Below are 27,806 nucleotides of genomic sequence, written 5' to 3'. Positions count from 1 at the left end.
TCTGGTGTTAGTGGGAGGGACCGGGCGGGGCGGGAACAGACGGCTGCCTGCCGGGAGCCAAAACGAAAGCACTCTGGCTGGGACTGGCCTGGAGTCTGGACTCCCAGGAGAGGCGAGTGTGAGCGGGCCAGCGCCGGGACCCCAAGGCTGAGGAGCGATTCCAGCCTCTCCTGCCCCGAGGCCCGCGGCTGAGTGGGAGCAGAGGTGTGGTGTCTGCCCCCCCTCGGGGGGGGGGGGGCAGGACAGGGCCTCAGGCCTGGGTGCTGCCTGGCACCTGGAAGATGCCTGTGCCCTGGTTCCTTCTGTCCTTGGCTCTGGGCCGGAACCCCGTGGTCCTCTCTCTGGAGAGGGTTGTGGGGCCTCAGGACACGGCCCGCTGCTCTCCGGTGAGTCTGGGGCCCCGGGCGGGCTGAGGAAGGCTCCGGGTTCGGTCTGGGGCTGTAGAGGCCCTAGCCTGGCTCCTGTCACTGCCATCCCTGTCAGAACCGCCCTGGCTGGTCTGTCGGGTGCTGATGGGGTAAGAGAAGAATGGGGAGGGGGCAAGAGCTAGATCTGAGTTCTGGGAGGGACTCGAAAAAGGGAGAAAGAGTCGGGTGGCGGAGGGGGGAATGTTAGATCTGGAAGCATAAACTCTGACTTGTCTTTACCTCTCTCCCAGGGCCTGTCCTGCCATCTCTGGGGTGAGTAGCTCTACTTTTAGAGAGGAAAGATCTTCCTGGGTTGGCAGCAGGGAAGAGGGATGGGAGCTGTTCAGCCTAGGAAGAGCCCAAAGCTCCTTGGCCCTCTGGGGGTGTCAGGTGCAACCAGACTCTGGGTCTGAGCAGCTTCAGCACCTACCCCACCCTTCACACGCAGATGGTGACGTGCTCTGCCTGCCTGGGAGCCTTGTGTCTGCCCCAGGCCCCGTGCTGGTGCCCACACGCTTGCAGACAGAGCTGGTGCTGAGGTGCCACGAGGAGACTGACTGTGACCTCTGTGTGCGTGTGGCCGTCCATTTGGCCGTGCAGGGTGAGCCTGTCATCCTGTGACTGGGCATTGGGTGCACGTGAGTGTGTCTGATGTGGACACAAGGACAGGGCGGGGGGAGTCTGTCAGGTAGCCCGGGGCATCCTCAGATTCTCCTGGAGGACACTGGCCAGTGCACACCCCCCAAGTCAGCCTGGTCTCACTGCCCACCCCCCAGGCCCCAGGCCTGGCCTCTGCTTCCAAGCACCGAGCTTCCTGGAAGGAAGCTAAACCCAGAGCTGAGGCTGGACCTGTGCCTTGCTCTTGGGCCCTTCCAGGGTACTGGGAAGATCCTGAAGATGAAGAGAAGTTTAGAAGAGCAGCTGACCCAGAGCTTGAGGAGCCTAGGAACGGTGAGAAGAAGCTGGTCGACCCAGCTGTCCCTGCCCAGAGCCTTGCCCTCCCTCCTGGGCCTGACCGCCTCCCCGCCCTGTTGTTCACAGCCTCTCTCCAGGCCCACATCGTGCTCTCCTTCCAGGCCTACCCTACTGCCCACTGTGTCCTGCTGGAGGTGCAAGTGCCTGCTGCCCTCGTGCAGCCTGGTCAGTCTGTGGTATGCAAAATAATAACGCTAACCACTTCCTAAAGATGAAATTCATGAAGTACTTTCATGTACATTATCTCTTTAAGTCCTAATCTCAGCAGGGCTGTGGGCAAGTCATTTCAGTCCTTTATGCTTCAGTTTGCTTGTCTGTAAAGTGGGAATAAGAGTAGTCCCACCTCGGGAATTCCCTGGCAGTCCAGTGGTTGGGACTTCCAGCTTTCACTGCTGAGGTTTGATCTCTGGTCAGGGATCTAATATCCCACAAGCCATGAGATGTGCCTCCCCCACCAAAAAAAAAAAAAATAGTCCTATCTTTTATGGCTGTTGTGAGAATTAAATGAGTTGATATATGTAAAATACCTGGTATAATGCCCAGCTCGGAAGAGTCTCAGAAAGTTTAATTTTTCTTTTGTAATCCCTTAACTGAGTGGGAGGGTGTAATCCCTTCACTGGCCCTGCTGCCACTCCTCCTGAGGTTGTGTATCTTAGAGTCCTTGAGGACACATTCATGATGGAATTTGGGGCCATACAGTATAGTCATTGGTTGGGAATAGGGCAGAGGACGAGTGGAGAGGGTCCATGGAGAGGATTCTGAGCCTTATACCACCAGCCTTCCGCCACCCTCTCCTCACAGGGCTCTGTAGTATTTGACTGTTTCGAGGCTGCCCTGGGGGCTGAGGTGCAAATCTGGTCCTACACTCAGCCCAGGTACCAGAAGGAACTCAATCTCACGCAGCAGCTCCCTGGTAAGTGACCCCAGAGCCTGAGGGGCCCCAAGTCTGGGCCCTTGTCTCTCTCCCCACTGGCAACTGCCCCTCTGCACTCACCCCCTTCCTTGTCCCAACTTCACTCAGTCACTCTCGCCCCCAGCCTCTCCAGGTGACATTGCTCCCCAGTGGGCACTGAAGTAGATATGGGTGATATTGAGGGGACAGGGAGTCTTCCCAGGGGTTGGTTTGCCCCTCTCCTTTCTTTGGCCCCTAACCCCACTGGAGGCTTTTCTGTGATCTCTCCCCAGACTGCAGGGGTCTGGAAGTCCAGGACAACATTCAGAGCTGCTGGGGTAGGAGCTAGGTCCAGTGAGGCTGGGAGGAGGGAGGGGCTTGTTCTGGAGTGGGAGGGGCCCTGGGAGTCAACTTCAGGCCTGGCTGCCACACCCCACAGGCTCACAGAGCTCATTGATTCATTTATCACACATGATCTACAGTAGCTCCTACTCCGTGCCAGGCATTCAAAGGTGAATTCTCACTCCTTAGAACAAATATTTGTTCATACCAGAGACAGCCAGAGGTCCAAAGCATGGTCAGGATTATGGTGTAACCCCCACCCCGCCCCAATATATCAAAATAAAAATAGCTTTAAACCATAAAATAAGGGCTAAGGATCTCAAGGTTCTGATGATGTTTTTCACATAAACTATTTGGACTTTTGTTTCATTCCTTTAAAAAAACTACTTTATTTACCATGGTGTACCAAACATACAGAAAACTGTAAAGTGCACTAATTGTAATTCCAGTTCAATTAATTTTTACATATGTGTACACTTGTGTAACTACCAACACATCAAGACAGAAACACTGTGGGGCTTCTGAACTCTTAAATTATTTCAACTTCATTTTCTGCTTAGTTTCTTAAACTTAAGCTTGATGCCTCTTTGGTAATTCATTTAAGACTGCTCAGCACCAGGGCTTTGATATACAGATACACATCACGGATTTCATGTCTTTATTCATTTAGTAGACCTTGATTCACTTAGTCATCAGATATTTATTGAGTAATTATTCTGCCCAAGGAATATCCCTAGGCACTGGAGATAAACCAATTAAAAAAAAAAAAATCCCTGCCCTCACAGAGCTGACATTCTAGCCGGGAGTCAGGGTCATAGTAGAGGTGACAGAGGACACTTCCACGTATTTCACGTGGAAGTGTGAAATACACAGTAAGTTAGATGGTAATTAATGCTACAGAGAAAATTCAGGGAAGAGGGATATGGAGGTTGGGAGTGGCAGTGGTCAGTCAGCACAAGACCCGAAAGAGGCGAGGGAGGAGCCATATGCATATCTGAGGGGAGAGGGTTCCATATGGAGGGAAGAGCCAGTGCAAAAGGCCTGGGGCAGGAGTGTGTCTGGTATGTTTAAGTGTTAGTAAGGAGGACAGTGTGTCTGCAGCAGGTTAATTAAGGACATGAGTGCTAGGAAATGAGATTAGAGAGGTCACAGCAGCCAGATGGGAGGGACTTGCAGGCACTGTAAGGACCCTGACTTTTACTGTGGGAGTGAGGTGGTGGGGGCGGGCATCAGAAGGTTCTGAGCAGAGGAGAATGCTTTATTTTAGTGGTTACAGGGTACTTTCTGGCTGCAGAGGGAGAAGCCCCCCTACTGGGGTCTACATGGGCTCCATCTTGGGGTGCGGCCAAAGTTTGGTTCGCGATGGAGACACAGGCTCTGCCCTTCCAGGGGCCCCCTAATCTAAGAGGTTTGAAGGAAACTCCAGAGGGCAGTGGGTGGGTATGACCCAGGCTTGGGAGTGCAGAAAAGCTGAGGGAAGACTGTCTGCATCCCCCCGCAGCCCTGCCCTGGCTCAACGTGTCTGCAGATGGTGAGGACGTGCGCCTGGTGCTGGACGTCTCTGAGGAGCAGCGCTTCGGCCTCTCTCTGTACTGGAACCAGGTCCAGGGCCCTATAAAACCCTGGTGGCACAGTAACCTGGTGAGGCCTCCCCCTCCCCAAGTCCATTCTCACCATAGGCTGATGCCCATGCTAAAGTTACAAGTGCCTTATCACAGGGGACCCTTGAAAAGCACGCAGCCACCCACAGTCAAAGCAAGGATCATCCATGGGGCAACAGCTGCCCACCTGGGGTCCTTAACTTTGGTCTGCAGCCTTCCTCCTACTCATCTTCTCCAGCTTCTCCCCTTCTACTTGTCCCACAGACTGGACCACAGAACATTACCTTGAACCACACGGACCTGGTCCCCTGCCTCTGTATTCAGGTAGGAGCAGAGTCCAGCTGGGGGCCCGGGGAAGGGGATCAGGGAATTGGTGAGAGGGTTGGTCCTCACCTGCCTGGTAGAATCTATGGCTCCTAGGGGCTGGCCCCCCTTGACCTTGGCTGTCCTGTGTCTTTTCCTTGTGCATGCCCTGAACACTGTTCCTGCTCTTTGAAGGCTTCTGCCACTCCTCTAGTTCCCTCTCGGGGCTTCCCTGGAGAGTAGAGCCTGTGTTGTGAACTCAGACTCATTTGAATCCTGATTCTTGCCATTTCCTAGCTCTGTGACCTTGAGCAATTAACTTCACCTCTCTGAGCATGTTTCCTATAAGTAAAATGAGAATAACAGTACCAGCCTAAAAGGGCTGTTACAAGGAAGTGTGCCACTTCCAGCTTATATATACTATAATAATACATTCTCCCTCTGATTGTACATTTAATTGGTCATCAGGTCCCATGTTTTACTTCTGACATTAACGTCTCTCATTCTCACTACCTAAAATGCCCTCACTTCTTTTTCATATACCCTAATCCTTCCAGTTCAAATGTTACCTCTTTCCCAAAGCTTTTGTTCAAACTCCTGGCCTCTCCTATCTCCTCCAAATCTTCTTGCATTTCTGTCTTTTCTGTTCATTATTTATCATTTCTTTTGTTATTTGGGCACCTGTCTCTTCTTGCACAAGACAAATCCTCAATAAATGGAGTGCTTGATTTATTAATTTGTATACATGTTTTATTCTTACTACAACTGTGAATCTGTAATCTGAAGGCAAGGAAATAATAATCTATTCAAATTTAGTAATTTCCCTGGAGCTTTGCATAATGCTTGGCATGTAGTGGGTGCTAATCAAGTTTGTTAAGTTAATGAATGAATGAATGCGTGAAACTCTACTGCTTAGCACAGTGTTAGGACATATAACAGACATTCATGAAATGTTTGCTGTGACATAAATGTTCTCATTGCCAAGCACAATGCCTACTACATAGTAGGTGCTCTTAAAGGTTTGCTGAATAAATTATTCTATTTCTCCTGTGCTTAGAACAAGGCTAAGCCAAGAATGGGTGCACTTAAAAAGTCTATTGGAAGAATAAATGGAGAATAGATGGATGTATCCTTCACACTTAGCACAGTGCCTGGCAAGTAGTGTGTTCTCACCAAGTGATTGTGGATTTAATTGTCAAATGTCCCTATGCCTACCATAGTGCTAAGACACATAGTAGGTACTCATTAAAAATTTGTTGAGTGAAGATGTTGCCAGATGTTGGCATGGGGATTGCTGAAAGAATAAATGTGTGCAATTCTCGGACTTTGCAGAGAACAAGAAGACCATATGTTTGTAAAATACGTCCTCCCTCTATATTCAGTATCCTAGAGGGATTAGTTCCAGGACTTCTGTGGATACCAAAGTCTGTGATCCTCAAGTCCTTTATATGATATAAAATGGTGCAGTAGTTACATATAACTTACTCACATACTCCCATATACCTTAAATCATTTCCAGATTGTTTATAATACCTAATACAACCTAAATGCTATGTAAACAGTTTCCTGTAGACAAATTCAAGTTTTGCTTTTTGCAACTTTCTGGAATTTTCTCCCCAAATATTTCTGATCTGAGGATGAGGGACAGTGGATAAGGAAGGCCAAGGAGGGCTGACTGTTTGGGGCTGAATGAATGCATCCCCAGGGCTTTAAGCAGAGGGTTGGCTGGGTTGAACTGACCTGTGGCGCTCTCTTTCCTTTCTAGGTGTGGCCTCTGGAGCCCGACTCTGTCAGGACCAGCATCTGCCCCTTTAGGGAGGGTGAGTGAACAGGTCCTGCCAGGGTGGGAGCAGTGCGGGAGGGACCTGCTGGTGAGCAGTGCAGTGACCTGTCCTGTGCCTGCAGACCCCCGCGCACACCGAAACCTCTGGCGCGCTGCCCGTTTGCAGCTGCTTCCCCCGCGGAGCTGGCGGCTAGACGCGCCATGCTCGCTGCCCGCTGAGGCCACTCTGTGCTGGCAGCCGCTGGATGGGGGCCCCTGCCTGTCGCTGGTCCCGCCGCTGCCCCGAGAAAATGTTACTGTGAATGTAAGTGAAGTGGCAGGAGGTTCCTGGGGTTGGGGAAGGAAGGGGAGCCCAGGAGCCCACTTTCATGACCTCATGCATTACCCTCTTTCCACAGAAGGTTCTTGAGTTCCCCTTGCTGAAAGGCCACCCCAACGTCTGTGTCCAGGCAAGAAGGGGGCGCCAGAGAGCTGAGCTGGGGAAAGGACCTGCACGGACCCCCAGTCTTCTGGATCCACTTTATCCTTGGGTCCCTGGAGCAAAGTGGTTACCAACTTCCTCTTTAGGAGTTCCACTATTTACTTTAGCAGTGCATGGCATGCGAGCCTGGGCACTTCACCTGTCTGAATGTCAGTCTCCTCATGTATTTAATGGGGATGATAATAGTAACTACTTCACAGATGAAGATTAAATAAGTGCTTCACCTTGGTGACTGGCACAAACTAAATGTTCAGCAAACCTTAGCTGCTTTTATACTTGTTATAATTATCCCATTTCCCTACCTGGAGAAATGGGTTGCTTTACAACTTCAAAGGGTGGTTATAAAAATATTAATTCAAGATTTATTGAGCACCTACTATATGCCAAGCACTGTTTTAGGCTCTTGGGATAGCTGTGTCAGTGAATAAAACCAATAAATATTCCCACCTTTAGAGAGCTTATGTTCTAATGGAAAAAGACAGACAATAGACATAATGAGTAAATTACATAGTCTGTTAAAATTGTGTATAATTGCTATAGAAAAAGATGGGGAAGGATAAAGGAGGGTTGTAATTGCAATTTCAAGAGGGGCAGTCAGACGAGGCTTCTTTGAAAAGGTGGTTAGATGAGAAGGGAGTATATAAAGTGCTATCAGAAATGAAAAGAGTAGGGACTTGCCTGGCAGTCCAGTGGTTCAGACTTTGCCTTCCAGTGGAGGGGGTGCAAGTTTGATCCCTGGTTGGGGAGCTAAGAGTCCACATGCCTTCCAGCTGAAAAACCAAAACATAAAACAGAAGCAATACGGTAACATTCAATAAAGACTTTTAAAATAGTCCACATCAAAAACAAACTTTATTTTTTTAAAGAAATGAAAAGAGCTAATTTAGGCTGGGCTTCCCAGGTGGCTCAGTGGTAAAGAATCTGCCTACCAATGCAGGAGACATAGGTTTGATCTCTGGGTTAGGAAGATCCCCTGGAGAAGGAAATAAACCCACTCCACTATTTTTGCCTGGGAAATCCTATGGACAGAGGAGCCTGGTGGGTTACAGTCTATGGGATCACAAAAAGTTCAGACACAGTTTAGAGATTAAACAGGGAAGCAATTTAGGGCTGTCAGACCCTTTAGCACAGATAACCTCACGAGGCTGAGGCTGAGAAAAATGGAGTGATTCCTCATTAACCAGCCTTGAAGCTAGATCTGCCTAAGTTCAGGTCCAGAGTCCAGACCGCCTCCTCCCCCAACCTGACAGGCCTCCCCCTTGTCGCTCCTTCCTTCTCTTCTGATTTTTCTGGCCTCAGCTTCTCTGTTCCTCATGTCTCTAACTCTGGCCTCTTTTGAGCAGGTGAGCACCTGGGAGAAGCTACAGCTGCAAGAGTGCTTGTGGGCTGGTGAGTGGAACCTCAGGGGAGGCTGGGGCAAGGCCACTGCAATGGGGTGAGCCCAGGAAGTGCCAGCCCCTGGGGTGAAGGTCAGGCATGGAGCAGGGTTGGGTTGGGTCTAACTCAGAGTGGGCTCTCACCCTTTCCAGACTCCCTGGGGCCCCGCAAGGATGACATGCTGCTGGTGGAGACACGAGGCCCCCAGGACAATGGTTCCCTCTGTGCCTTGGAACCCAGTGGCTGCACCCCACTGCTCAGCAGGGCATCCACGGTGAGGGATGGCGGGCCCTCCTCCATGTCCCTTTCCAGCTGCATCTCACACCTGACCTCAAATTTTCACTCTCTTCACATTCCCCTCCTCCAAGCCAAGCCCTGTGCTGGTCTCTGGAAATGTGGGGGTGACTTAGACTTGGACCTTGTTCTCAATGGCCTCTCAGAAGTCTCCCAGCCCCCCTCCCCAACTATTCTGCCCACCTGTAGCCTGGTGGGTCGCCTAGATGTGGTGCCTCTAGGTGACAGCCCCCACTCCTTGGCTTGGCAGAGGGCAGCTCGCCTTGGAGAGCAGTTACTACAAGACGTGCAGTCGGGCCAGTGTCTACAGGTAAGTAGGTGGCAGGAGGGCCCTTCCCAATGCCAAAAGGCAACGGGCTTCAAACCCTGTCTTAAACTTTTTCTACCTCTTCCTGTGTCTAGCAGGAAAGAGTGAGAACCCTTCTGGGGCAGGGTCCTCCTCACTGTCCTCTAGCACCCATCCATCCATGTGCTTATTTTCTGTCCAGCCCAGGGGAAGCTAAGGGTTGAGCCACTGTCCCCAAGTTGCTCACTACTGGGTAAGAAACCAGCAAACAGATAACCACTGGATTAAGACAGTCAATAACCAATGTGTTAAGCTTTGGGTTCCAGGGGACATTCAAGTAAGGGTCTCTTCCTGTGGGCTAGTTCTGGCACCAGAAGGAAGGCACAGTCCAGAAAACAGGCACAGCATGGGCAAAGTAGAGCAGCTTGTGGCAACCTGCTGTGTAGAGGGAAATATGCATGGTCAAGGCTGCAAATTTGGGACTGGAACTTGGTGAGTGTGGAACACCAAGCTGGGGCCCTGGATTTGCTTTTGTTTGTATCTTACAGCTCTGGGACAATGACCTGGGAGCACTCTGGGCCTGCCCCATGGACAAGTGTGAGTATTACAAGAACTGCCCTTATCTGTACCGGGAGCTGGAATCTTGACAGGGACCATTCCCAGGGAAGCACACACAATGAATGGCCTTGTCCTTCCCTGGCTAAGATCAACTAGAGGGTAATTCCTTCATTAATTCACAAACTAATCTGATGATCCCAGTATCACCAGAGACACAATCCTTGTCCTCATGCCAGTGTCCAAAGCCCTGAATGCTTATAGAGGGGAGCTGATCTAGGTCACGCGAGTTCAGGGGAAAGGTTGGAAGTGAACTCTGAAGGCTGAGCTAGATGAAGTGGGTGGGTAAAGATGCATTTTTGTGAAGACCCTGGGTGATTTTTTGAGGAACTCCAAGGTGGCTACTGTGATTGTGTTTTGAGAGGTAGACCTCTGTCATGAGATGAGGACATGAGGGCCATTGTAGGGCCTTGGGAACCAATGTAACCAATTTGGATTTTATATTAAGAATAGCAGGAACTTTTTGAAAGGCTATAATCAAATTTGCATTGAAAAAGATCTTGGGCTGCCCTGTGGTAATGAAAGTGAAAGTGAAAGTGAAAGTCAGTCAGTTGTATCCAACTCTTTGGGACCCCATGGACTGTATAGTCTATGGAATTCTGCAGCCAGAATACTGGAGTGGGTAGCCTTTCCCTTCTCCAGGGGATCTTCCCAACCCAGGATCAAACCCAGGTCTCCGCACTGCAGGTGGATTCTTTACCAGCTGAACCACAAGGGAAGCCCAAGAAGACTGGAGTGGGTAGCCTCTCCCTTCTCCAGGGGATCTTCCCAACCCAGGAATCGAACTGGGGTCTCCTGCATCGCAGGTGGATTCTTTACCAACTGAGCTCTGTGGTAATGAGTTAGAGGCAAAAAAGAAAGAGGTCAGAGACACCAGATAGAAGGCTGCTGCAGTCATCCAAGAGAGTGAGGTCAAGAGTCTAGCAACCCTACCCTTGGAGTGGGGGCAATAATCTTAGCTGACATCTGAGCACTTACTATGTCCCCTCAGCATTATGTTCAGTGCTTTATGTGGATCAATACATATAGTCCTCACAAGAATCCTATGAAGTAGATACCACTGTTATCTCAATTTTACAGAGGTGAAAACTGAGGCAGAAGGTGAAGTCACTTACCAAGGTCACCCATGTAGATTGATGTGTGTTCATACCCTGTACTCTGACCCTATAAGCTCTGACTTTGGGCAACTCTCTTCATTTCTCTGAGCCTCAGTTTTTCTCCTTCGTGAAGTGGGGGTCTCTTAACAAGCCCATCTTCTCCCTTAATTCTCCTAGACATCCACCAGCGCTGGGCCCTGGTCTGGCTGGCCTGCTTACTCTTGGCCGCTGTGCTTTTCCTTCTCCTTCTTCTCAAAATGAACCGTGTGAAAGGTGAGCGCTTCCCAGCTCCCCATTCCCCAGGGGCAGGACTGGAAGTTGGCCAGGAGAAAGCGGGGACCGGGCTGACCGGCTGCCTCCGCTCCTCTCCCCTCGCAGGGTGGCTGAGGCTCTTGAAGGAGAACATCCGCGCGGGGGGTGAGTGTGAGCAAGAGCGGGGCGGGGGGCCGCCCCCAGCGGGCCTCGGGCCAGCTCACGTCTCCCTCCCGCTCTGTTCTCTCCCGCAGCGGCCGCCCGGAGCCGCGCGGCTCTGCTCCTCTACTCCGCCGACGACGCGAGCTTCGAGCGCCTGGTGGGCGCCCTGGCCTCGGCGCTGTGCCAGCTGCCGCTGCGCGTGGCCGTGGACCTGTGGAGCCGCCGCGATCTGAGCGCGCAGGGAGCGCTGGCCTGGTTCCACGCGCAGCGGCGCCAGACCCTGCAGGAGGGCGGCGTGGTGGTCCTGCTCTTCTCGCCCGGGGCCGTGGCGCTGTGCCGCGAGTGGCTGCAGGATGCCACTTCGGCGCCCAGGGCGCACGACCCGCACGATGCCTTTGCCGCCTCGCTCAGCTGCGTGCTGCCGGACTTCTTGCAGGGCCGCGCGCCCGGCCGCTACGTCGGGGCCTACTTTGACAAACTGCTGCCCGCGGACGCCGTGCCCGCCCTGTTCCGCAGCGTGCCAGTCTTCTCTTTGCCCTCACAGCTGCCCGACTTTCTGGGGACTTTGCAGGGACCCGCCGCCCCCCGCCCCCGGCGGCTCGCGGAGAGAGCGGAGCAAGTGTCCCGGGCCCTGCAGCCCGCCCTGGATAGCTGTTTCCGGCCCCCGGGGGCCCCGGGGACAGGACACGGGATGGGGCCTGAGGCAGGAGACAGAACTTGAATAAAGTCAGACCCTATTTTTCTACCCGTGTCTCCAGTGTGTCTCCTCAGCTACTGTCCCCCGAACTACCGCCAGCATCCGGTATCCCCGCGCCCCTTTAACTCCCGGACAGGTGCAGTCCGGAGACGTCTCTGGTTGGCTGGCATGGGGTGACGCAATGGCACATGGTCCACTGCCATTGGCTGTGGCGTGGGTTCCGCCCCTCCCGGCTGCGGAGTCGGCGGCGGGTGCACGTTTTACGCAGCCGCGGCGTTGGGAAGACAGCTGCTGGCGACCGCGGGCTGGGTGGGTCGTCCCTTCCTCCTCCGCGGCCTATGTGGATCTGGATCCTTCCTTGCCCGCTAGTGGGGCATGCCTTTGCCATCTGAAGGCCCTGGACCTGACCTCTTCATATCCGGATCCGGGCTCCTCCCCCCGCCCCCACACGGGGGTTCCGGACTCCTCCCCCCAAGACCGTCCATCCGGAATCTTCTCCCGCAGTATTAGGAATCTGACTAGTTCTCCATAATCCCGCTGATTCAGCCTTTTTTAGAACCGTATTCCGACACTAAAACGATGGGCTGACTCCTACCTCCTTGCCGAGGATCCTGGCCATCCCCCCCCACAGCGACGAGGATAACTTACTACCATCCTGGAATTTTAGAATAGCTTCCTTTCCCTGTCTCCCCTCCCTCGGACTTAACCCAGTCTAGCCTTCTTTTCTTATACCACAGATCTGGGCCCCCAGACCCGCAGCACCGCAAATCCCACCCTTTCTTTCCCACTTGGCTTCCCTAGTGAACCCTCCCCATATCCTCTGTCTACAGGTCCCCAGCCTGGGAAAAGATGGCCCCAAGATCCTCAAGGGGCATAGCCCCAGCTATGCTCTGTGGTTTGAGTCTCTTCCTTGGCTTCCCAGGCCTGGTCTGGGTCCAAATTTCTGTGCCTCCCCAATCTTCTCCCCACACTGAGCCCCATCCGTGTCACACCTGCCGGGGACTGGTTGACAGCTTCAACAAGGTGGGTGCATCAGCAGTATAAGAGGGAGGGGCCAGCTACTGTAACACAGGGGTTGAGAGTTGGGAGCTCTGGGATACAAGTCTGTATGAACTCATGTCCCAGCTTGGTTACTTGCTATTTGAATAGACTTGAGCAGGTTGCCTCTCTGCCTCAGTTTTCTTGGTTTGTGAAATACAAGTACTAGAATGTGCCAGGCAATATTACTAATTTTCTCCATTTCCAGGGCCTGGAGAGAACCATCCGGGACAACTTTGGAGGCGGAAACACTGCTTGGGAGGAAGAGAAGTTGTCCAAATACAAAGACAGGTAAGAAAGAGGCTGGAGGGGTGAGTTTGTATACCTAACATCCCAGTCTCTGCTATGCTGGTAGAGGCCTAGAGACACGTGGAGAGGACTTACTCAACCAATGTCGCTGAATATAGTACAGCTCTAAACAAGCCAATCAGAATCCCTCCTTCAGGGAGCTTACATTCTAGTAGAGGAGACAGTGAATAAATAAGTTGTTATTGTTTAATCACTAAGTCACGTCTGACCCTTTTGCAAGCCCGTGGACAGTAGCCCGCCAGGCTCCTCTGCCCATGGGATTTCCCAGGCAAGAATACTGGATGGAGCTGGTTGCCATTTCTTCTCCACAGGATCTTTCCGACTCAGGAATCGAATCCACATCTCCTGTATTAACAAGCAGATTCTTTACCACTGAGCCACCCAGGAAGCCCAAATAAATTAATAGTGTCATATCAGGTGAAGAATGGTAAAGCAGGATGGACTGCAGATTGGTGGGAGACATGGCATTCAGCATATGACATTTGAACAGAGACCTGAGGTGCAGAAGCAGACTAAAATAGTTCAGGAAAGGGTTTGGACAGAACGGGACTGAGCTTGATGTATTTCAGAAGTGGTTGGATTTGGAGTGAACTGAAGGGAGAGTGGCAGAAGATGAAGGCAGAGGGCCTGGAAAGTCACAAAAAGACATTTAGATTTTGTTCTGAGTATATCAGGAAGTCATGGGAAGTTTTGAAGCCGGGAAGTGATAACAGTTTTATTTATACCTACAAAAGGTCTCTCACATGGACACAGGAAGACCAGTTGGGAGGCTAGGTCATAGACTAGGCATGTTGGCAGTGGTGGATGTGGTGAGAAAGGGTCAGATTCTGGGTTTATTTTGTAGATAGGGTAGGACGTGATGATGGAATCATCATGAAGTGTGAGAGAAAAAGAATAAAAGGTGCTCACTCGGTTTGGGGCCTGCGCAACTGGGTGAGTAGTGGGACTGTTTTCTGAGATGAGATAAATGGGTCTAGGGGAGGCATGGAATCAGGTGTTCTCATTGAACATGTTGGGCTGAAACGTCCATTAAATAGTCAAATAGAGTTAGATGTAGGAGTCAGGAGTTCAGGGGAGAAATAGGGCTGGAAACATGAATTTGACAGTCATCAACATGTAGTCAGTGTATAAAGCCAGGGAACAAGATGAGATTATATTGGGAGGAGAGGCCGAGTCCTAGACCCTTCAGCTTTTCAAAGTCCAATTGGGAAGAGGAATCGCCATGCTTGAAATTAGACCATGTTGTCAGTTGGGATCCTTTGTACCTTCGGGAAGGTCACTTCACCTTTGATCCTCTATTTCCTTATCTGTAAATTGGGAGTATTAATGTCAATCCAATTTTATATGATTGTGGTAAAGATTTAACTGTGATTAAACCACTAGAAAGAAAAGTTTTGTTACTATGTAACATTGGTCATTTTCCTTTCCCTCAGTGGGCCTCATTTTCCTCATTTGGGAATGAAGGGATTGACCAAGGTAACCCTAAGGGCAATTCTAGCTCTATAATGGTTCCTGTTTTGTGGTTTTATTTTAAATCACCACCTCCCATATGCCAGGCACTGTGCAAGACCCTTTAAGCATAATGTAATATATTTTTTGTATTGCATATACATTAACATTTTTTTTATTGTTGTAAAATTGAATAACACAAAATTTACCATTAGATATACCAATGTATATTAAATATATATTTAGTATGTTCAGTGTTTTGCAACTATTACCATCATCTAGTTCCCAAACAATTTCATCCCCCAGAAGAGAAACTCCATCTCCATGGAGCATCATTCTCTCTTCCCCCAGCTGCTGGAAACCACTAATCTGCTATCTGTCTCCGAGGATTTGCTGATTCTGTTGGAATCATACAATATGGCCTTTTATGTCTGGCTTCTTGCACTCAGCATAATGTTTTCAGGGTTCATCCACTTTGTAGCAAATATCAGTACTTTATTACTTTTTAAGGCTTAGTTATGTTTTGTTGCATTAATAGACCACATTTGTTTATCCACTTATCAGTTGATGGACATTTCTGTTGTTTCTACCTTTTGGCTACTGTGTATAGTATTGCTGTGAACCTTTGTGTTCAAGTTTTTGTTTCAACACCTGTTTTGCATTCTTTTGGCGAAGTATCCAGGAGTGGGATTACTGAGTCATATGGTGATTCCATGTTTAACTTATGGAGAAACTGCTGAATGGTTTCCACAGTGGCTGCACCATTTTTCATTCCCACCTGCTATGTAGGAGGGTTCCAGTTTCTCCACATCCTTGCCAACACTTGTTATATGATATGTTTTTAACTACATCTACCGAGCAAGGCTATTATATTCTGTTGTGCAGATGCAGGGACTGAGCTATCTTCCAGCAAACCTACAGGGGAGCCATTGTCCCCATTTTACAGATAAGAAAACATGTTCAGGAGAGGTTAAATGACCTGCCCAAGGTCACACCACTAGATTGGAACCCAGATCTGTCTGACTTCCAAAACTAGCACCCCTTGGCCTGTGGCCTTTGACATTGTCTGGCACCAGGTGGGGGAAGGGATTATAAGAGGGTAGTAGGTGGGCTGGAGTGTGTTCCTACCACCCATCCCTGTCCTGTCAGTGAGACCCGCCTGGTAGAGGTGCTTGAGGGCGTGTGCGGCAAGTCGGACTTCGAGTGCCACCGCCTGCTGGAGCTGAGTGAGGAGCTGGTGGAGAGCTGGTGGTTTCACAAGTGAGTGAGAGGGGCCTTCCTGGGCGGGGCTCAGGCCAGGCCCGGCTGGTAATGCAGGGGGTGGCGAGCTAGCGGCTATGTCCTTTGGCTCCTTCCTCCAAACCCAGGTGTGCCAAGGACTTCTGGGCAACCCAGGCTCCCACTCTGAGCTGCAGTCTGCAACTCTGCCAGTCAAGAAGAGGGCGGCCTCATGGGTCCTGTGCCCACAATGGCTGTATCACAGATGCTGTGGGAGGTTGGGGGGGTGGGGTGGGCGGCGCCTCTGACACTGTCTCAGCCCCCGCACTGTCCCCCTCCTCAGGCAGCAGGAAGCCCCCGACCTCTTCCAGTGGCTCTGCTCAGATTCCCTGAAGCTCTGCTGCCCCTCAGGCACCTTCGGGCCCTCCTGCCTTCGTGAGTTTTTCCAGGTCCTCTTGGGGGCTGGAAGGGAACTGCTGGGGCCAGGGGTCCAGTCATGGCCCTGCCCCTGGCTGGCTCTGTGAGCTCGGGCTCCTCAGATTACTTCTCCAGACCTCGGTTCTCACCTACCTCACAGAGCTGGTTGGTGAGATGAGCAAATCGATGGGGAATGACTCTGAAAAGAGATATGAGGCTAGACTGAGTCAGATGGGACCATGGTTTCTATCATGTATTTGAGAAATCCTCCCCCACCCACAGCCCCACCTTTCCCATGCCTGGACTAAGGGACTAAGGTATGACCTTCTTAGGGACAGGCAGGTGTTGCCTTGAAGCCCCCGCTGTCACCAGTTTTTTTTCCACGCAGTCCTGAGACAGGAGCTGAACTCACTCCCAGCCCCTTTTAGAAAAATCTCTCTTGCAGTTGCACATATAAAGAGTTAGCAACAAAGATGGTCAATTCAGTCTTCCTAAAAGAAAAGATTTGTAAATAACCTAACCATTCCACAATGGAATGGTTAGATAAATTTCATAAAGTTTTATGACAGAATATTATGGCATTGTTAAAATGGTTTCCTCTCCAAAAATGTTTACTGACATGGGGGAAAATACTCTCTACATACAAAGTTGTATTTATGACCCCACCTGGTTCGGTGTCTGCCCACAGCCTGTCCTGGGGGTGCGGAGCGGCCCTGCGGTGGCTACGGCCATTGTGAAGGGGAAGGGACTCGAGGGGGCAGCGGGCACTGTGACTGCCAAGCTGGCTACGGGGGTGAGGCCTGTGGCCAGTGCGGCCTCGGCTACTTTGAGGCGGAGCGCAACGCCAGCCATCTGGTATGTTCGGGTAGGTAGCCCAGAGGCGCAGGGCCGGGCAGGGGTGTGTGGGATACCTGTCTGCCCACCCTCACACTTCCCCCGTTCCACCCAGCTTGTTTTGGCCCCTGTGCACGCTGCTCAGGACCTGAGGAATCACATTGCCTACAGTGCAAGAAGGGCTGGGCCCTGCATCACCTCAAGTGTGTAGGTGAGTGGCACCCTGTCTGGGAGGGCAGGCAAGGTCTCGGGCTTGGTGCCCCACCAACATACATATCTCTAGGCTCGACCAGTCCAGTCTGCATCTTCATAGAGAAATATCAACCTGCAAAAGCAGGAAAGTAACCAGGCACTTTCAGTACAGACCAATTGTTGTACAGTGGGAAATGTGTCTCATCCAATTTGGTGGTGGTGGGGAGTCAGGAAAGGCCTCTTGGAGGAGGTGTCACTTGGGTCTGGTCTTGAAGATTGGAGAAGGGTTAGCCAGGGGAATGAGGATAAACTTGGGGTCAGGCAACCTGTGTTCGAGACTTAGTTTGGTCTCTGTCTAGTCATTTAGGTAGACTAGGGTAGAGGCTAAGCCGCTGTAACAGAAAGATCCCCAAAGACTGTGGCTTAGTGAATATAGAGGTTTATTTTCATCTCATATCAGTGTTGAAGCCGGTGATCCAGGTCATTAGGACCTGGATTCCTTCTGTCATACTGTGCAGTCCTGCCCTGGGGTGTTGTCTTCCTGGTTGAGGCTGGATCATGGGCACCTCTTTGTTTCACCATCTGGCACTGAGGAGGTGAGGTAGAGAAGAAGGGGCACAGAGGATCTAAGTCCATTGTTTTAAGCGAAAAGTGCAGCACGTCACTTTTGTCTGCATCCCGTTGGCCAAAACTCAGTCCCAAGGCCACAGTTAGCTGCAAAGTTGAAAACCAGTAGTCTCCAGTTGGCCAGGCGGAGTCCAGCTGCACCCCTGTATCTGTGGCGGCGGACAGCCTGCTGTCTCAGCCACACTCTTTGAGCCCGGGCAAGTCCTTTCCCAACAACCATGGCCTCAGCTTCCCTGTGAGTGAAATGGGGATTGAAGTCCCCACCCTGCCGGCCTCTTCGCAGACATTGATGAATGCGGCACGGAGCGAGCCAGCTGTGGAGCCGACCAGTTTTGTGTGAACACGGAGGGCTCCTACGAGTGCCGGGGTGAGTGTGTGCTCCTGTCTTCTGGGGACAGCTATGGGGAGGGTTGGGGGGGCTGCTCCACGCCTTTCCCCACAAACTGCCACCTTGCCAGGTGCCCCAACCCCTCCACCCTAGGTCCCTTCCGGAGCAGGGCTCCCCCAGGCCTACGGGCAGCTTGCCCCCGTCTATCTCCCTGCTCCAGACTGTGCCAAGGCCTGCCTGGGCTGCATGGGGGCGGGACCCGGCCGCTGCAAGAAGTGTAGCCCTGGCTACCAGCAGGTGGGCTCCAAGTGTCTCGGTGAGTGTCCTGCCACCCAGGAGCGCCTCGCCCACCACGAATTGACAGGGGCTGGACTGTGGACGGGGTGTGGGAAGGAAGGGTGGAATGTTGCCTGGGCCAGGGCAGAGGGGTGTCAGGATGTGAGTGAGATGGGATCCTGGCGGTCAGGGCTCTGAGCCCTCCTTGCCCTCCCTCAAGATGTGGACGAGTGTGAGACGGTGGTGTGTCCGGGAGAGAACCAACAATGTGAGAACACCGAGGGCAGTTACCGCTGCGTCTGTGCCGATGGCTACAAACAGATGGAGGGCATCTGTGTGAAGGAGCAGATCCCAGGTGAGCCCCAGGAACCTGGGGAGGGGAGTTCCTCAATACAGGGGGAGGGCCAGCAAGCCCCTCGTCTGGGCAGCGGTAGACCTTCCCTTCCCCACCCCTTCACGAGGCTGCCCTGGCACAAGAACCCCACCTCCCAGGCTGGCTTTCGGTGGCCTCACCCTTCCCAGGGTAGAAAGGAAATCTGACTTGGCGTCAAATCATTCTACCTCTCCAAGCCTCTTTCCCCATCTGTCCTTGCCCCGCTGCTGAGGGCTGTTGTAGGCTGTGGGTGTGATGAGACGAAGGACAATCACAGTGATGGTGACAGTGACCACTTCCATGGTTTCAAACTGCATGTCACATGCTGTTCCAGGCATGTTGTACATATTGACTGATGTCACCCCTAAAATAGGGTGTGATGGGTCTTATTCTCATCCCCACTTTGCATAGTGGAAACAGGGACACAGATGAAACAGCTCGCCCAGGGCCCCATGGTAAGCAGGTGGCAGAGCTGGGTGTCAAATCCAGGTGTTCTGACTCTGGAGCCGGGCTTGTACACATGCTCTGACATGACAGTCTCACATGGCCTTGGGCAAACCTCTCGGCACCTCAGTTTTCCATTTAGTGAAACACGGATAATAACTGCCCATCTGGGAGTTGTTCTCAGCGGTGAATGACGCTGTGTGCTGGTGTGCCCAGCGGGCATGTATGTGGCAGCGATGATCAGGTGTGTAGGAAGCTCCAGAAAGAGGAAATGGTGACAGATAGGTGCTTCTCTTGCTCAGAGTCAGCGGGCTTCTTCTCGGAGATGACGGAGGACGAGCTGGTAGTGCTGCAGCAGATGTTCTTCGGCGTCATCATCTGCGCACTGGCCACGCTGGCCGCCAAGGGTGACTTGGTCTTTACCGCCATCTTCATTGGAGCTGTGGCAGCCATGACTGGCTACTGGTTGTCAGAGCGCAGTGACCGTGTGCTGGAGGGCTTCATCAAGGGCAGATAATCGCTGCCACACCTGCATCATCTCCTCCTGCCCAGGCTGCCCCTGAGGTCAGGACTCTCCCATCTGGACACTTGAGGCACTTGCTTTATTTTTGAGAGTGGGGTAAGCACCCACTCCGCACTTTATAGAGCAGCCCAGACACCAGGCCCCTGGAGTGAAAAAGTAGCCCCAAGGGTAGGTGCCTTGAGATCTTGACCTTGGGGCACTGGGCCAGCTTCACAATGTGTGAATTTTTTTTAAACAGTGTCTCCTCGTGGCTGCTGGTGAGCTTTGGCCCTTGCCCAGGGTGAGGCTGGGGGAAGGTGTCCCTGCAGGGGTGGGCCCTTCACAGCCCCCTCCTGCCAGCTGCATGCTGCCAGCTCCTGTTCTGTACTCATCCCCCTGCCCTTCAGCCACTGATTTATTTATTCATCTCAGGAAATAAAGAAAGGTCTTAGAAAATGGAGAATCTTGTCTTCCTACCTGTTCCCACCTGCTATGGGTTGGCTTAAGCTACTAAGGGCCCTCCACCCTTGGGGAAGTTTCCTAAAGCCCTGGGAAACTGAGGGCTCTCTTGATGGGAGAAGTAGAAGGAATGCAAAGGAGAGCCTTGGCCCTGAAATATGTTAAGAGAAGGGGGATGGCGGAACCAAGCTTAGGAATGGAGCTTTCTTAGTTCAGTACTACCTATCATTTGCCAAAGGACCCTGACAAATGACTCTTCTCTAAAAAAATGGCTCTTCTTTAAAATGGGCATGATAATGCTTCCTTCCCATCCAGGCTTAATGTGAGAATTAAGGTGATATAAAGAGCTGAAAAGGGTACAGCAGATAGATATTCCATGAAACATTGGTAGCCATTATTTCTAAAGCCTCCAAGAGGACTTCCCTGGTGGTTGAGTGGTTAAGAATCTGCCTGCCAGTGCAGGGGACACGGGCTCGATCCCTGGTCCAGGAAGATTCCATGTGCCAACCGGCAACTAAGCCCATTCGCCACAACTACGGAAGCCCTTGTGACCTTGAGCCCATGCTCCACAACCAAAGTAGCCCTCCCTGGCCACTGGCCAAGACTAGAGAAAACCCACACACAGCAAGGAAGACCCAGTGCAGACCAAAAAAACAAGCCTCAGAGGGTTGAGTGCCCTTTGGCATTTCTCCCTTCCACAGTACACACAGGACTTGGAATCACTAGGTGGGTCGGTGAAGGGGGCCATCTCCTCTAAACAGGATCCTGGCAAGGGCAGAAGGAGGCATGAGCCAAGTCCTAAGGGTTTATTTCTTTGGCACAAAGAGGACAGTCTGGACAAGCAAGACTCATCTCCACCCTGGGGAATCTGGAGGGGATGTTTCGGGCACCTGCATCCTGTTCCCCATTCTCAAATCCGTGCATGTCCACCCTGTATTCCGTATAAGTCTCGGCCTTTGTGCAAAATACCCGCTGAAAAAAATAGAGATATTTTAAAAAACAAAAATCCTGGGCAGGGGGTGGGTTCATGTCTGGCTGTCTCCGGAGGCTGCATTCAGTTGGAGGCCCAGGAATACTCCTGGAATGTCTTTTAAATGTTCAAAGTCCCAGAAGGTCTGCTGCTCTCGGGGCCCTGGTCCTGAGTTTCTGGACCCCTCAGAGCTCGATGGTGTCACTGGAGGCGCTGCGCGAGTCTCCAGTCTTGCAGCGAGGCTGGACCCCATTCTGGGGCTCCCCAGACCGCGCGGGAGCCGGGGCAGGAGCTGGTGTAGACAGTAGCTGCACTGTGCTGGGCAGCTCATCCAGGGGCAGACTGTCCACCGACGACAGCCCGTGGCGCCACGGGTTCCAGCTAATCTTGAGCGAGCCCCGGGAGAAGCTGTCCACGGAGCTGCCAGAAGCCGCCGCGTCAGCTTCGTCAACCAAGTGTGGCGGGACCGGGCCGCGCACGCGCACATCGCTGAGCGACCGGCAGCGGCCTCGGAGGAGCGAAGAGCCCAAGCCGTCGAGCTCAGCGTCGGGGTGGCTGCCCCGGCGCGACCGCAGCGCGCCCCCGGGCGGCGGGGAGGCCAGGCAGCGGAGGCCGCAGCGTCGGAAGACGCTGTCTTGGACCAAGTGCTCTCGGAAGAGCGCGGCATCGATGCTGCGGCTCAGGTTGATGGGTGATGGCGGCCGCAGGTCCAGCTCGCTTATTGACGGCGCCGGCCCCACGCTGCTGCGGGACAGTCCGGGGCCACCCTGGGGACCGCGGCTCAGCGACGCAGCCGAACCCCAGGCGCCGGAGCTGGGCGTGGCTGGAGGACCACCCTCCGCTGGATTGCGGATAAGGCTCTTGCTGATGTCCAGGGTACCTGCGCTGACGCCACTGGGCCCCGCATAGCAGTTGTTGGGCCGCTCCGGCACCTCGCTCTTGCTAGAGGGCGTGGGGCACGCCAGGCGCAGCAGCTTAGCCCAGCAAGCGTGCTCTGTGGGCGGCCTGGGCCGCGCGGCGGCCAGAGCGGCCAGCGCCAGGGTGAGTGCCCATGTCAGCTCCAGCAGGCGCAGCCAGAAGTGCACGCCCCACCAAGCCCACGAGAAGCGGCCCACCCGGCCCGGGCCCGGGTACAGCCAGAGCGCCGCCGCCAGCTGCAAGCCGCTGGCCAGCAGCCCCAGCGCGCCGGCCACGGCCAGCAGCCTAGGGCCCGGGCTGGCATCCCAGCTTCTCGGCCCGTCCAACAGGCGGCGACGGCACAGACAGAGAGTGCCCAGAGCCACGGCTGCGCCCCAGGCGCACGATAAGCCCTGGGCCAGAAGGTTGAGCGCAGGCCTCACCGACAGCAGGTCTGTGGTGAGCAGCCCCAAGCCGTGCGTCAACGCCAGTGCTCCCAGGAGGAGTGGGTTCTGCAGCTGCTGTGGCAGCCCCGCGCCCAGGCCCAGCAAGGTCAGGGCCGCCAACGCGGTGAGTAGCAAGGGGAAGGGCAGGTTGTAGAGCACCAGGCCGGCGCGTAAACCCAGGCGTGCCTGCGAGCCATACGGGTCGGTGAGCATGTAGGCGGATCGCAGCCCCGCCGCTACCAGCACCAGCACCGCCGCTACCAGTGCCAGCCGGGGCCCAGCAGGGGCGGCTGCCAGCGAGGCCAGTGCCAACAACGCGGGCAGCAGGAAGAGCACCCCCACCCCGTAAACGTGCAGCTCCCAGGAAAAGCTCAGCACCCGTCGCAGGGGACCCCAGCGCAGAGGGGGTGCCGTGGCGTTGGTAGGGGGGCTGGAGGCAGGGACTGATGCCATGGAGCTGGCTGAGGGCTCCGGAGGGGGTGGCTGGCCCAGGGCGCGCTGCGTGGTGACCCGAATGAGGCCCCGGCGAGACGTCGAGGGGGCCTGGACAGGGGGTGCTGGGGGATGGCTTTGGGGGCGCCCCGGCCACTCCTCGGCTTCATCTGCAATAATAACAATATTAAAATAGCCCTTTGAAAAGTGCTTTTGATTTCCCATCATGCTCCAGTGTGGTGTGAACAAGTTATATAACTTTGCCAAGCACATCTGTAAAATGGGGATGGTAACAGCACCCCCCTCCTTGGGTTGCGGTGAGGATTAAACGTTTAGCATAGTCCCCAACACCCACTAAGGGTTAAATGGATGTGTCCTGCCATTTTTATTGAGATATCAGCAGTTCTCCTTAAGGGCTGCATATTAGAATCACCTGGAGATCAACTCAGTCAGAATTCCTCTTGCTGGGGCCTGTGCTTTGGAATTTTTTCAAAGCTCCTCCAGTGAATTGTGGGAGTTGGAGAATCTCTTGTACTAAATAAACCCATGCTAATTTAAGACTTTTCTAGTCCCCAGAGTGCAAATGACTTCTCTCAGAGTACCCAGTGAGTAGTAGTTTATTATCCTAAGTTGTTTGAAGTTGTTGGTCAGTTCCTTTAAGGAGGCATTCATCCCCATTCCTCCCCTATATGCTTCACACAGGTTCTTTTATTCCAGAGTACCCGCTCTCGCCAGCCCCCCAGCCATGCCCTCACCTGGCTTCAGGGATCCCACAGGGCTCTCTGTTCGGTTTGCAGTTGGGCCAAGATCCAAGGGGCCAGGGATGAGGGACTTGGGGGTACCTGGGGCCTCCACTGCACCTCTCACCCGCTGAGGGGAGATGGGATCTGCTCCATTCATTGCTGCCAACTCTGAAATAAAAAAAGCAGTCATGGCTTTGCCTGACCCTCTAGCATTCCCCCAAATCTAATCCTCCAGGAGAGAGGCATATCACCCTCATTTGCCAGAATGAGGTAAATGGGACCCAAAGGGACCAGAGGTCACACAGAAACGGGGACATCGAGCCGCTCTGGAACACTGCCCCTCCCAGCCCTGATCAGCACCCTCACTTTGATACCCACCTGGCTTGGGCTGCCCATCAGAAGTCTCTGAGGCTGGGAGATCTGACGGCTGGGGTCCTGGTGAGCCCCTGACATCAGGGAGGTGAGCCTCTTTGGGGGAGGGACTTGAAAAACTGACTTCCCAGGCCTCCCCACCTCCAGCCGTCTTGGGCAGCTCCATGGGCTGCTCCTCAGCAGGAGGAAGGCTTCTGGCCAGTGCCAGGTCTGGCTGGGACTCAGGCTCCTGAGAGGATGCCCCCTCAGCTGGTGATACTGAGCCAGTATCAGGGGCTGCTGGACCCTGCTGGGTGGAGAGGGGGCCTTGAGCTGCCTCCTGGAAGTCCTCCTGACCCCTACCCTGTTCTTCCATCCCCGGCCTTGCCACAATACCCGGCTGGGGCACAAGAGTTGGGGAAGGGCCCTTGTGGTCCCAGGGAAATGTCTCCGAGACCCTGGTCTTGCCTTTGGCCAATAGACCCTCATCATTAGGTGGCAGCTGTCCCACTTGGCCTCCAGGTTCCCCCGACGTGGGAGGAACAGTGGCTAGCCCGAGTTGGAGTCTGGGAGTCGTGGGGAAGAAAGGAAGGTGGGGTGCCCCCACTGGATAGGGGACTGGTGCTTCTTGCTCCATAGGCTCCTGTGAGTCAGGAGGTCCTGTCCAGCCCTGAGAAATTGGCCCTCGAGCCATCTGGAGGTCGTCGGTCACTGGGAGTCCTCCTCTCTGAGCCCCATGGGCCGCTTTAGGTCCATGCAGGGCTGGGCCAAGGGCGTCTTCAGGCCTCTCTGGCATCTCCTCAGCAGGGACCTGGGGGACACTGGCGTTCCAGGGGCTCTCGTCTCGGGGGTTCTCCCGGAAGAAGTCGAAGGCCTGATGCTCCGTGTCAAGAGGGCCCTTGTCTTGGGCTCCAGGGGTCAAGTGTGGTTCTGAGTCCTCAAGGGGTCTGGGAAGGCCCCGGCCCAGGGCAGGGCTGGCCCCCAGGGACAGCAGGGGCAACAGCAGCAGGAGGCCATGCACACAGCCCCAGGGGCTGGGGGCCATGCTCCACGCTGATGCCTGGGCCTCGAGCCCTCCACTTCCCGTCCTCACCCGATGAGCCTGAAAGAAGGAGAGGGGGATGGCGCATGAGGGGGGTCTCCGACGGCTACCCCCCGGGGGCTGGTGGGAAAGAAAGAAGCAGCTTCTTCTCTACCCGTTCCTTCCTGTTCAGCCTCTGCATGCTACCCAGAGTCCTTTTAACACTACCTCTCTGGTCATGCCACTTGCCATAATTCAGAACCTTCAGTGGTTCTGCATCACCCTCAGGAGAGAATATAAGGTCCTCTCCTGGCCTCCCAAGGCCGCACCAGGCTGCTCACCCTATCCCTCAGCACCCACAGAACTGCCTGACACTCCACGCCTTCGATACTGCTCTTCCCTCAGGCTGGAATGCCGTCTCCCTTCTCCTTGCTGAAATCCTTTATATATAAATATATTTTAAATCCTATTCTTGAAGGCCCAGCTCAAAAATTACAGGAGTGGAGAGGGAGAGGAATATGCCCCTGCCTTTGAAGAGGGACCTGGGTTTGAATCCCAGCTTCACCAGTTTCTGGGTGACTGACTTTTCCCCTCCGCATCATGGTTTTCCCATCTGTAAAACGGGTATAATAATAGTACCCATCTCCAAGGGCCTCTTATAAGACATAACAAAACACGTGATGGGCCAGGCCCATAAATGGAGCTGAATAAGCATTAGAGCCCTCTGGCTTTTCCTTTTGCCCAGAAAGCTTTCTTTCTCACCAACCCTCTAAACATGTCAACAAATAATTGGAGCACGTACTGTGTGCCAAGCCTGGGGGATAAAGCAGTGAACAAGACTGGCAAGATCTCTGCCCTCATGGAGCTGGTGTTCTGGGTAAAAGACAGACAATGACTACTTTTAAATAAGATGGGCTATGGAGAACATAAAACAGAGGTAAGAAACAGAAGAATGGGGGAGGACTTTACACAGGCGTGCAAGAAAGGCCACTCAGGTGACATTTGAGCTAAATACAGAATGGGAAGAAGGAGTCATCCATTAAATGATATCCAGGAAAAGCATTTGCTGGAGGAAACAAAATGCAAAGGCCCTTCGGCAGGCAGAAGGAGCACAGCAGATGCAGGAGAAAGGAGCAGAGGGAGATGAAATCAGGGAGGCAGGGCTTTCTCAAAAGCCACAAAAAGGCACCTGGATTTTATTCTCAGTGTCCCACCCAGGAAGCCAAGGGAGATGACAAGCATAGAAGTTACAAGGGAGATCTGAGAAGTGTTTTAAAAGGGGGAGAGAGGCCGTTGCAGAAATCCAGGTAGGATATGACGGTGGCTTGTTTCAGCTTGAGTATTTCTGTTCCTGACACCTTCTCCACCCCTTCCGTCACACCGGTCACATAGCATAGTAATCTGTCTCCCCCACTTGCCTGGGGCTTCTCAAGGGCTGTGTCTTTTATTTCTTGTTTCCAGTCACTGCATATGCCTAAACCAAGTATATTCCCTTACAGTTCCCCTTCCTGAGAGTCCCTAATGTAGGCGGGAGGCAGGAAGGGACCCCACAGCCAGCAGAGGGGGACAGCGGCTGTAAGAGCCAGTGCCTGGGTGAGTTTAAGGGCAGAGACCCTGTTCGATTTCTCTCTGGGGACCAGTTGTGCTCAAAGCTCCCAGGTTCCTAATCCTTGGTGGCTTGCAGACACCTTGAGAAGCTGAAGAAAATGCCAGGTAGCCTCCCCGGGGAAATGTCCAAGTTCACCAAAGCTTGTGGGTAATTTTAGGGGGAATCAAAGACCCCTTAAACCCATCCCCCAAACTGAGTTTAGTCTCCGCCTCATTAGTTCATTTCTCAAACCTGGCCCAGGCTAGGTGCTGGGGACCCGAAGAGAAGGCTCAGTTCCAGTGTCCAGAGTGGGGTCGAGCTGAGGCGGAAGAACTGGAAGGCCACGGACTCAGGCGCTGGTTAATAACAGTTCTCCTTTGTCAAGCTCGTCCCCACTTAGGTTCCTGTGCTAAGCTTAGCTGAATGTCCTCGATTTCATCCACCTCTCCCGACACAAGCAGATGTGGGTATATCCATTTCATAGGGGAAAAAAGCAAGGTTCAGAGAGGCTGAGCAACTCAGCCAAGGTCACACAGGCTGCCAATGGCTATAGTAGGGGCTGTGAAACCCGCACTGGCTCAGTTTACACAGGGGGTCCGAGAAGATTTGCAGAGGAGGAGGCAGTAGAGTTGGGCCTTCAAGGATAAACATATGCCATCTGCTCACCACCCCCGATCCAAGAGATGTAGTCATCTCCGGATGAGCAGGGGGCTGCCCAGCTCTGGGTTCCAGCTGCTGAAGAGATTTTTTTTTTTAGTGGGGAGGATGTTCTCCCTACCTCAGGGACTGGGGAGAGGCCGTCCTGGGGGGAGGGTGCGGGCCGCTGCAGGGCAGCCTCAGGAGCAGGTCCATCTCAGGTTACCTCTCCTTTTCCTCCATCTCCTCTCCCCTGGCTCCGCGCCTTCCCGCAGTGTCCTGGGTGGGGGTAGGCGCTAGTGCAGACCCTGCCGCTCGCACCTGAGAGGGGGGCTGCAGGCCATGCTCCCTGCCGGGGCCCCTCCACTGCCCCCTCCCTAGTCCATTCCTCACCTGGGCGCCAAGCTGGCAGCCCCCGCGTTCACCTTGCGCGCGTCCCTGAAGCTGCTCTCCACGCCGCATCCTCCGAGATGCTCAGACTTGGCTAACAGAGCCCGGCGCTGCCGATCGGGAGCCCGCCCACAGGAGTGCCGTCCCAGCTTAACCCTTTCCCCTTAAGGGTGAATTCTTCTCCCAGTCCTAACCTCCCCTCTCTGAGAGAGTCTCAGGCCTAAGAAGGGAAACGAGGTCACCTCGGAGGAATGTGAAAATCACTTCCGCAGCATCCCTGAAAACGGGGCAGTCAGTCTCTG

The 27,806-nt window shown here is 53.5% G+C and overlaps 3 protein-coding genes across 15 annotated transcripts; 2 read left to right on the top strand and 1 right to left on the bottom strand.

Moving 5' to 3' along the window:
• The first annotated feature begins 79 nt into the window (after positions 1-79).
• IL17RC (interleukin 17 receptor C) lies at positions 80-11,611 on the top strand. Of its 11 annotated transcripts, none has more exons than XM_055557030.1 (19): positions 80-386; positions 659-680; positions 856-1,008; positions 1,284-1,358; positions 1,449-1,558; positions 2,253-2,295; positions 2,568-2,612; positions 4,118-4,257; positions 4,482-4,541; positions 6,286-6,340; positions 6,426-6,607; positions 6,702-6,752; positions 8,128-8,173; positions 8,314-8,435; positions 8,706-8,765; positions 9,290-9,338; positions 10,631-10,726; positions 10,832-10,870; positions 10,960-11,611. In XM_055557030.1, the coding sequence occupies exons 1-19, from the start codon at positions 282-284 to the stop codon at positions 11,586-11,588; spliced, it is 2,082 nt and encodes a 693-aa protein (XP_055413005.1). In that variant the 5' UTR covers positions 80-281; the 3' UTR covers positions 11,589-11,611. The 11 variants fall into 11 exon arrangements, with proteins under 11 accessions (XP_055413005.1, XP_055413001.1, XP_055413003.1 ...); XM_055557026.1 differs by having other exon boundaries at positions 81-386; positions 2,184-2,295; XM_055557028.1 differs by lacking the exon at positions 2,568-2,612 and having other exon boundaries at positions 81-386; positions 2,184-2,295.
• Positions 11,612-11,805: 194 nt separating this feature from the next.
• CRELD1 (cysteine rich with EGF like domains 1) lies at positions 11,806-20,034 on the top strand. 3 transcript variants are annotated; one of them, XM_055558219.1, is made up of 11 exons: positions 11,806-11,873; positions 12,395-12,587; positions 12,811-12,893; positions 15,510-15,620; positions 15,922-16,013; positions 16,684-16,860; positions 16,945-17,040; positions 17,932-18,015; positions 18,197-18,292; positions 18,473-18,607; positions 19,372-20,034. In XM_055558219.1, the coding sequence occupies exons 2-11, from the start codon at positions 12,414-12,416 to the stop codon at positions 19,584-19,586; spliced, it is 1,263 nt and encodes a 420-aa protein (XP_055414194.1). In that variant the 5' UTR covers positions 11,806-11,873; positions 12,395-12,413; the 3' UTR covers positions 19,587-20,034. The 3 variants fall into 3 exon arrangements, with proteins under 3 accessions (XP_055414194.1, XP_055414196.1, XP_055414195.1); XM_055558221.1 differs by lacking the exon at positions 16,684-16,860; XM_055558220.1 differs by lacking the exon at positions 18,197-18,292.
• Positions 20,035-20,711: 677 nt separating this feature from the next.
• On the bottom strand, positions 20,712-27,596 carry PRRT3 (proline rich transmembrane protein 3). Its single transcript, XM_055558218.1, has 4 exons — positions 27,508-27,596; positions 23,897-24,971; positions 23,531-23,686; positions 20,712-22,945 (listed from the first exon to the last, which is right to left on the bottom strand). The coding sequence occupies exons 1-4, from the start codon at positions 27,574-27,576 to the stop codon at positions 21,186-21,188; spliced, it is 3,060 nt and encodes a 1,019-aa protein (XP_055414193.1). The 5' UTR covers positions 27,577-27,596; the 3' UTR covers positions 20,712-21,185.
• Between the last annotated feature and the right edge of the window lie 210 nt (positions 27,597-27,806).

Source organism: Bubalus kerabau, chromosome 20 (genome assembly GCF_029407905.1).
Source record: "Bubalus kerabau isolate K-KA32 ecotype Philippines breed swamp buffalo chromosome 20, PCC_UOA_SB_1v2, whole genome shotgun sequence".
Taxonomy (NCBI): Eukaryota; Metazoa; Chordata; class Mammalia; order Artiodactyla; family Bovidae; genus Bubalus; species Bubalus kerabau.
The sequence above is the reverse complement of the archived record's forward strand: the minus strand, read 5'-3'. Positions and strand labels throughout refer to the sequence as shown.

What these genes read in the sequence shown, in the direction of transcription:
- IL17RC (XM_055557026.1), top strand. Translation starts at nt 282, where the DNA reads ATGCCTGTGCCCTGGTTCCTTCTGTCCTTGGCTCTGGGCCGGAACCCC. An exon ending in ACACGGCCCGCTGCTCTCCG is followed by an intron (nt 387 to 658) that starts GTGAGTCTGGGG and finishes CCTCTCTCCCAG; the next exon opens with GGCCTGTCCTGCCATCTCTG. An exon ending in TCCCCTGCCTCTGTATTCAG is followed by an intron (nt 4,542 to 6,285) that starts GTAGGAGCAGAG and finishes TTTCCTTTCTAG; the next exon opens with GTGTGGCCTCTGGAGCCCGA.
- CRELD1 (XM_055558219.1), top strand. Translation starts at nt 12,414, where the DNA reads ATGGCCCCAAGATCCTCAAGGGGCATAGCCCCAGCTATGCTCTGTGGT. An exon ending in TGGTTGACAGCTTCAACAAG is followed by an intron (nt 12,588 to 12,810) that starts GTGGGTGCATCA and finishes CTCCATTTCCAG; the next exon opens with GGCCTGGAGAGAACCATCCG. An exon ending in GCATCACCTCAAGTGTGTAG is followed by an intron (nt 17,041 to 17,931) that starts GTGAGTGGCACC and finishes GCCTCTTCGCAG; the next exon opens with ACATTGATGAATGCGGCACG.
- PRRT3 (XM_055558218.1), bottom strand. Translation starts at nt 27,576, where the DNA reads ATGCGGCGTGGAGAGCAGCTTCAGGGACGCGCGCAAGGTGAACGCGGG. An exon ending in GCTGCCAGCTTGGCGCCCAG is followed by an intron (nt 24,972 to 27,507) that starts GTGAGGAATGGA and finishes TCCTTCTTTCAG; the next exon opens with GCTCATCGGGTGAGGACGGG. An exon ending in TGATGGGCAGCCCAAGCCAG is followed by an intron (nt 23,687 to 23,896) that starts GTGGGTATCAAA and finishes TTTTTATTTCAG; the next exon opens with AGTTGGCAGCAATGAATGGA.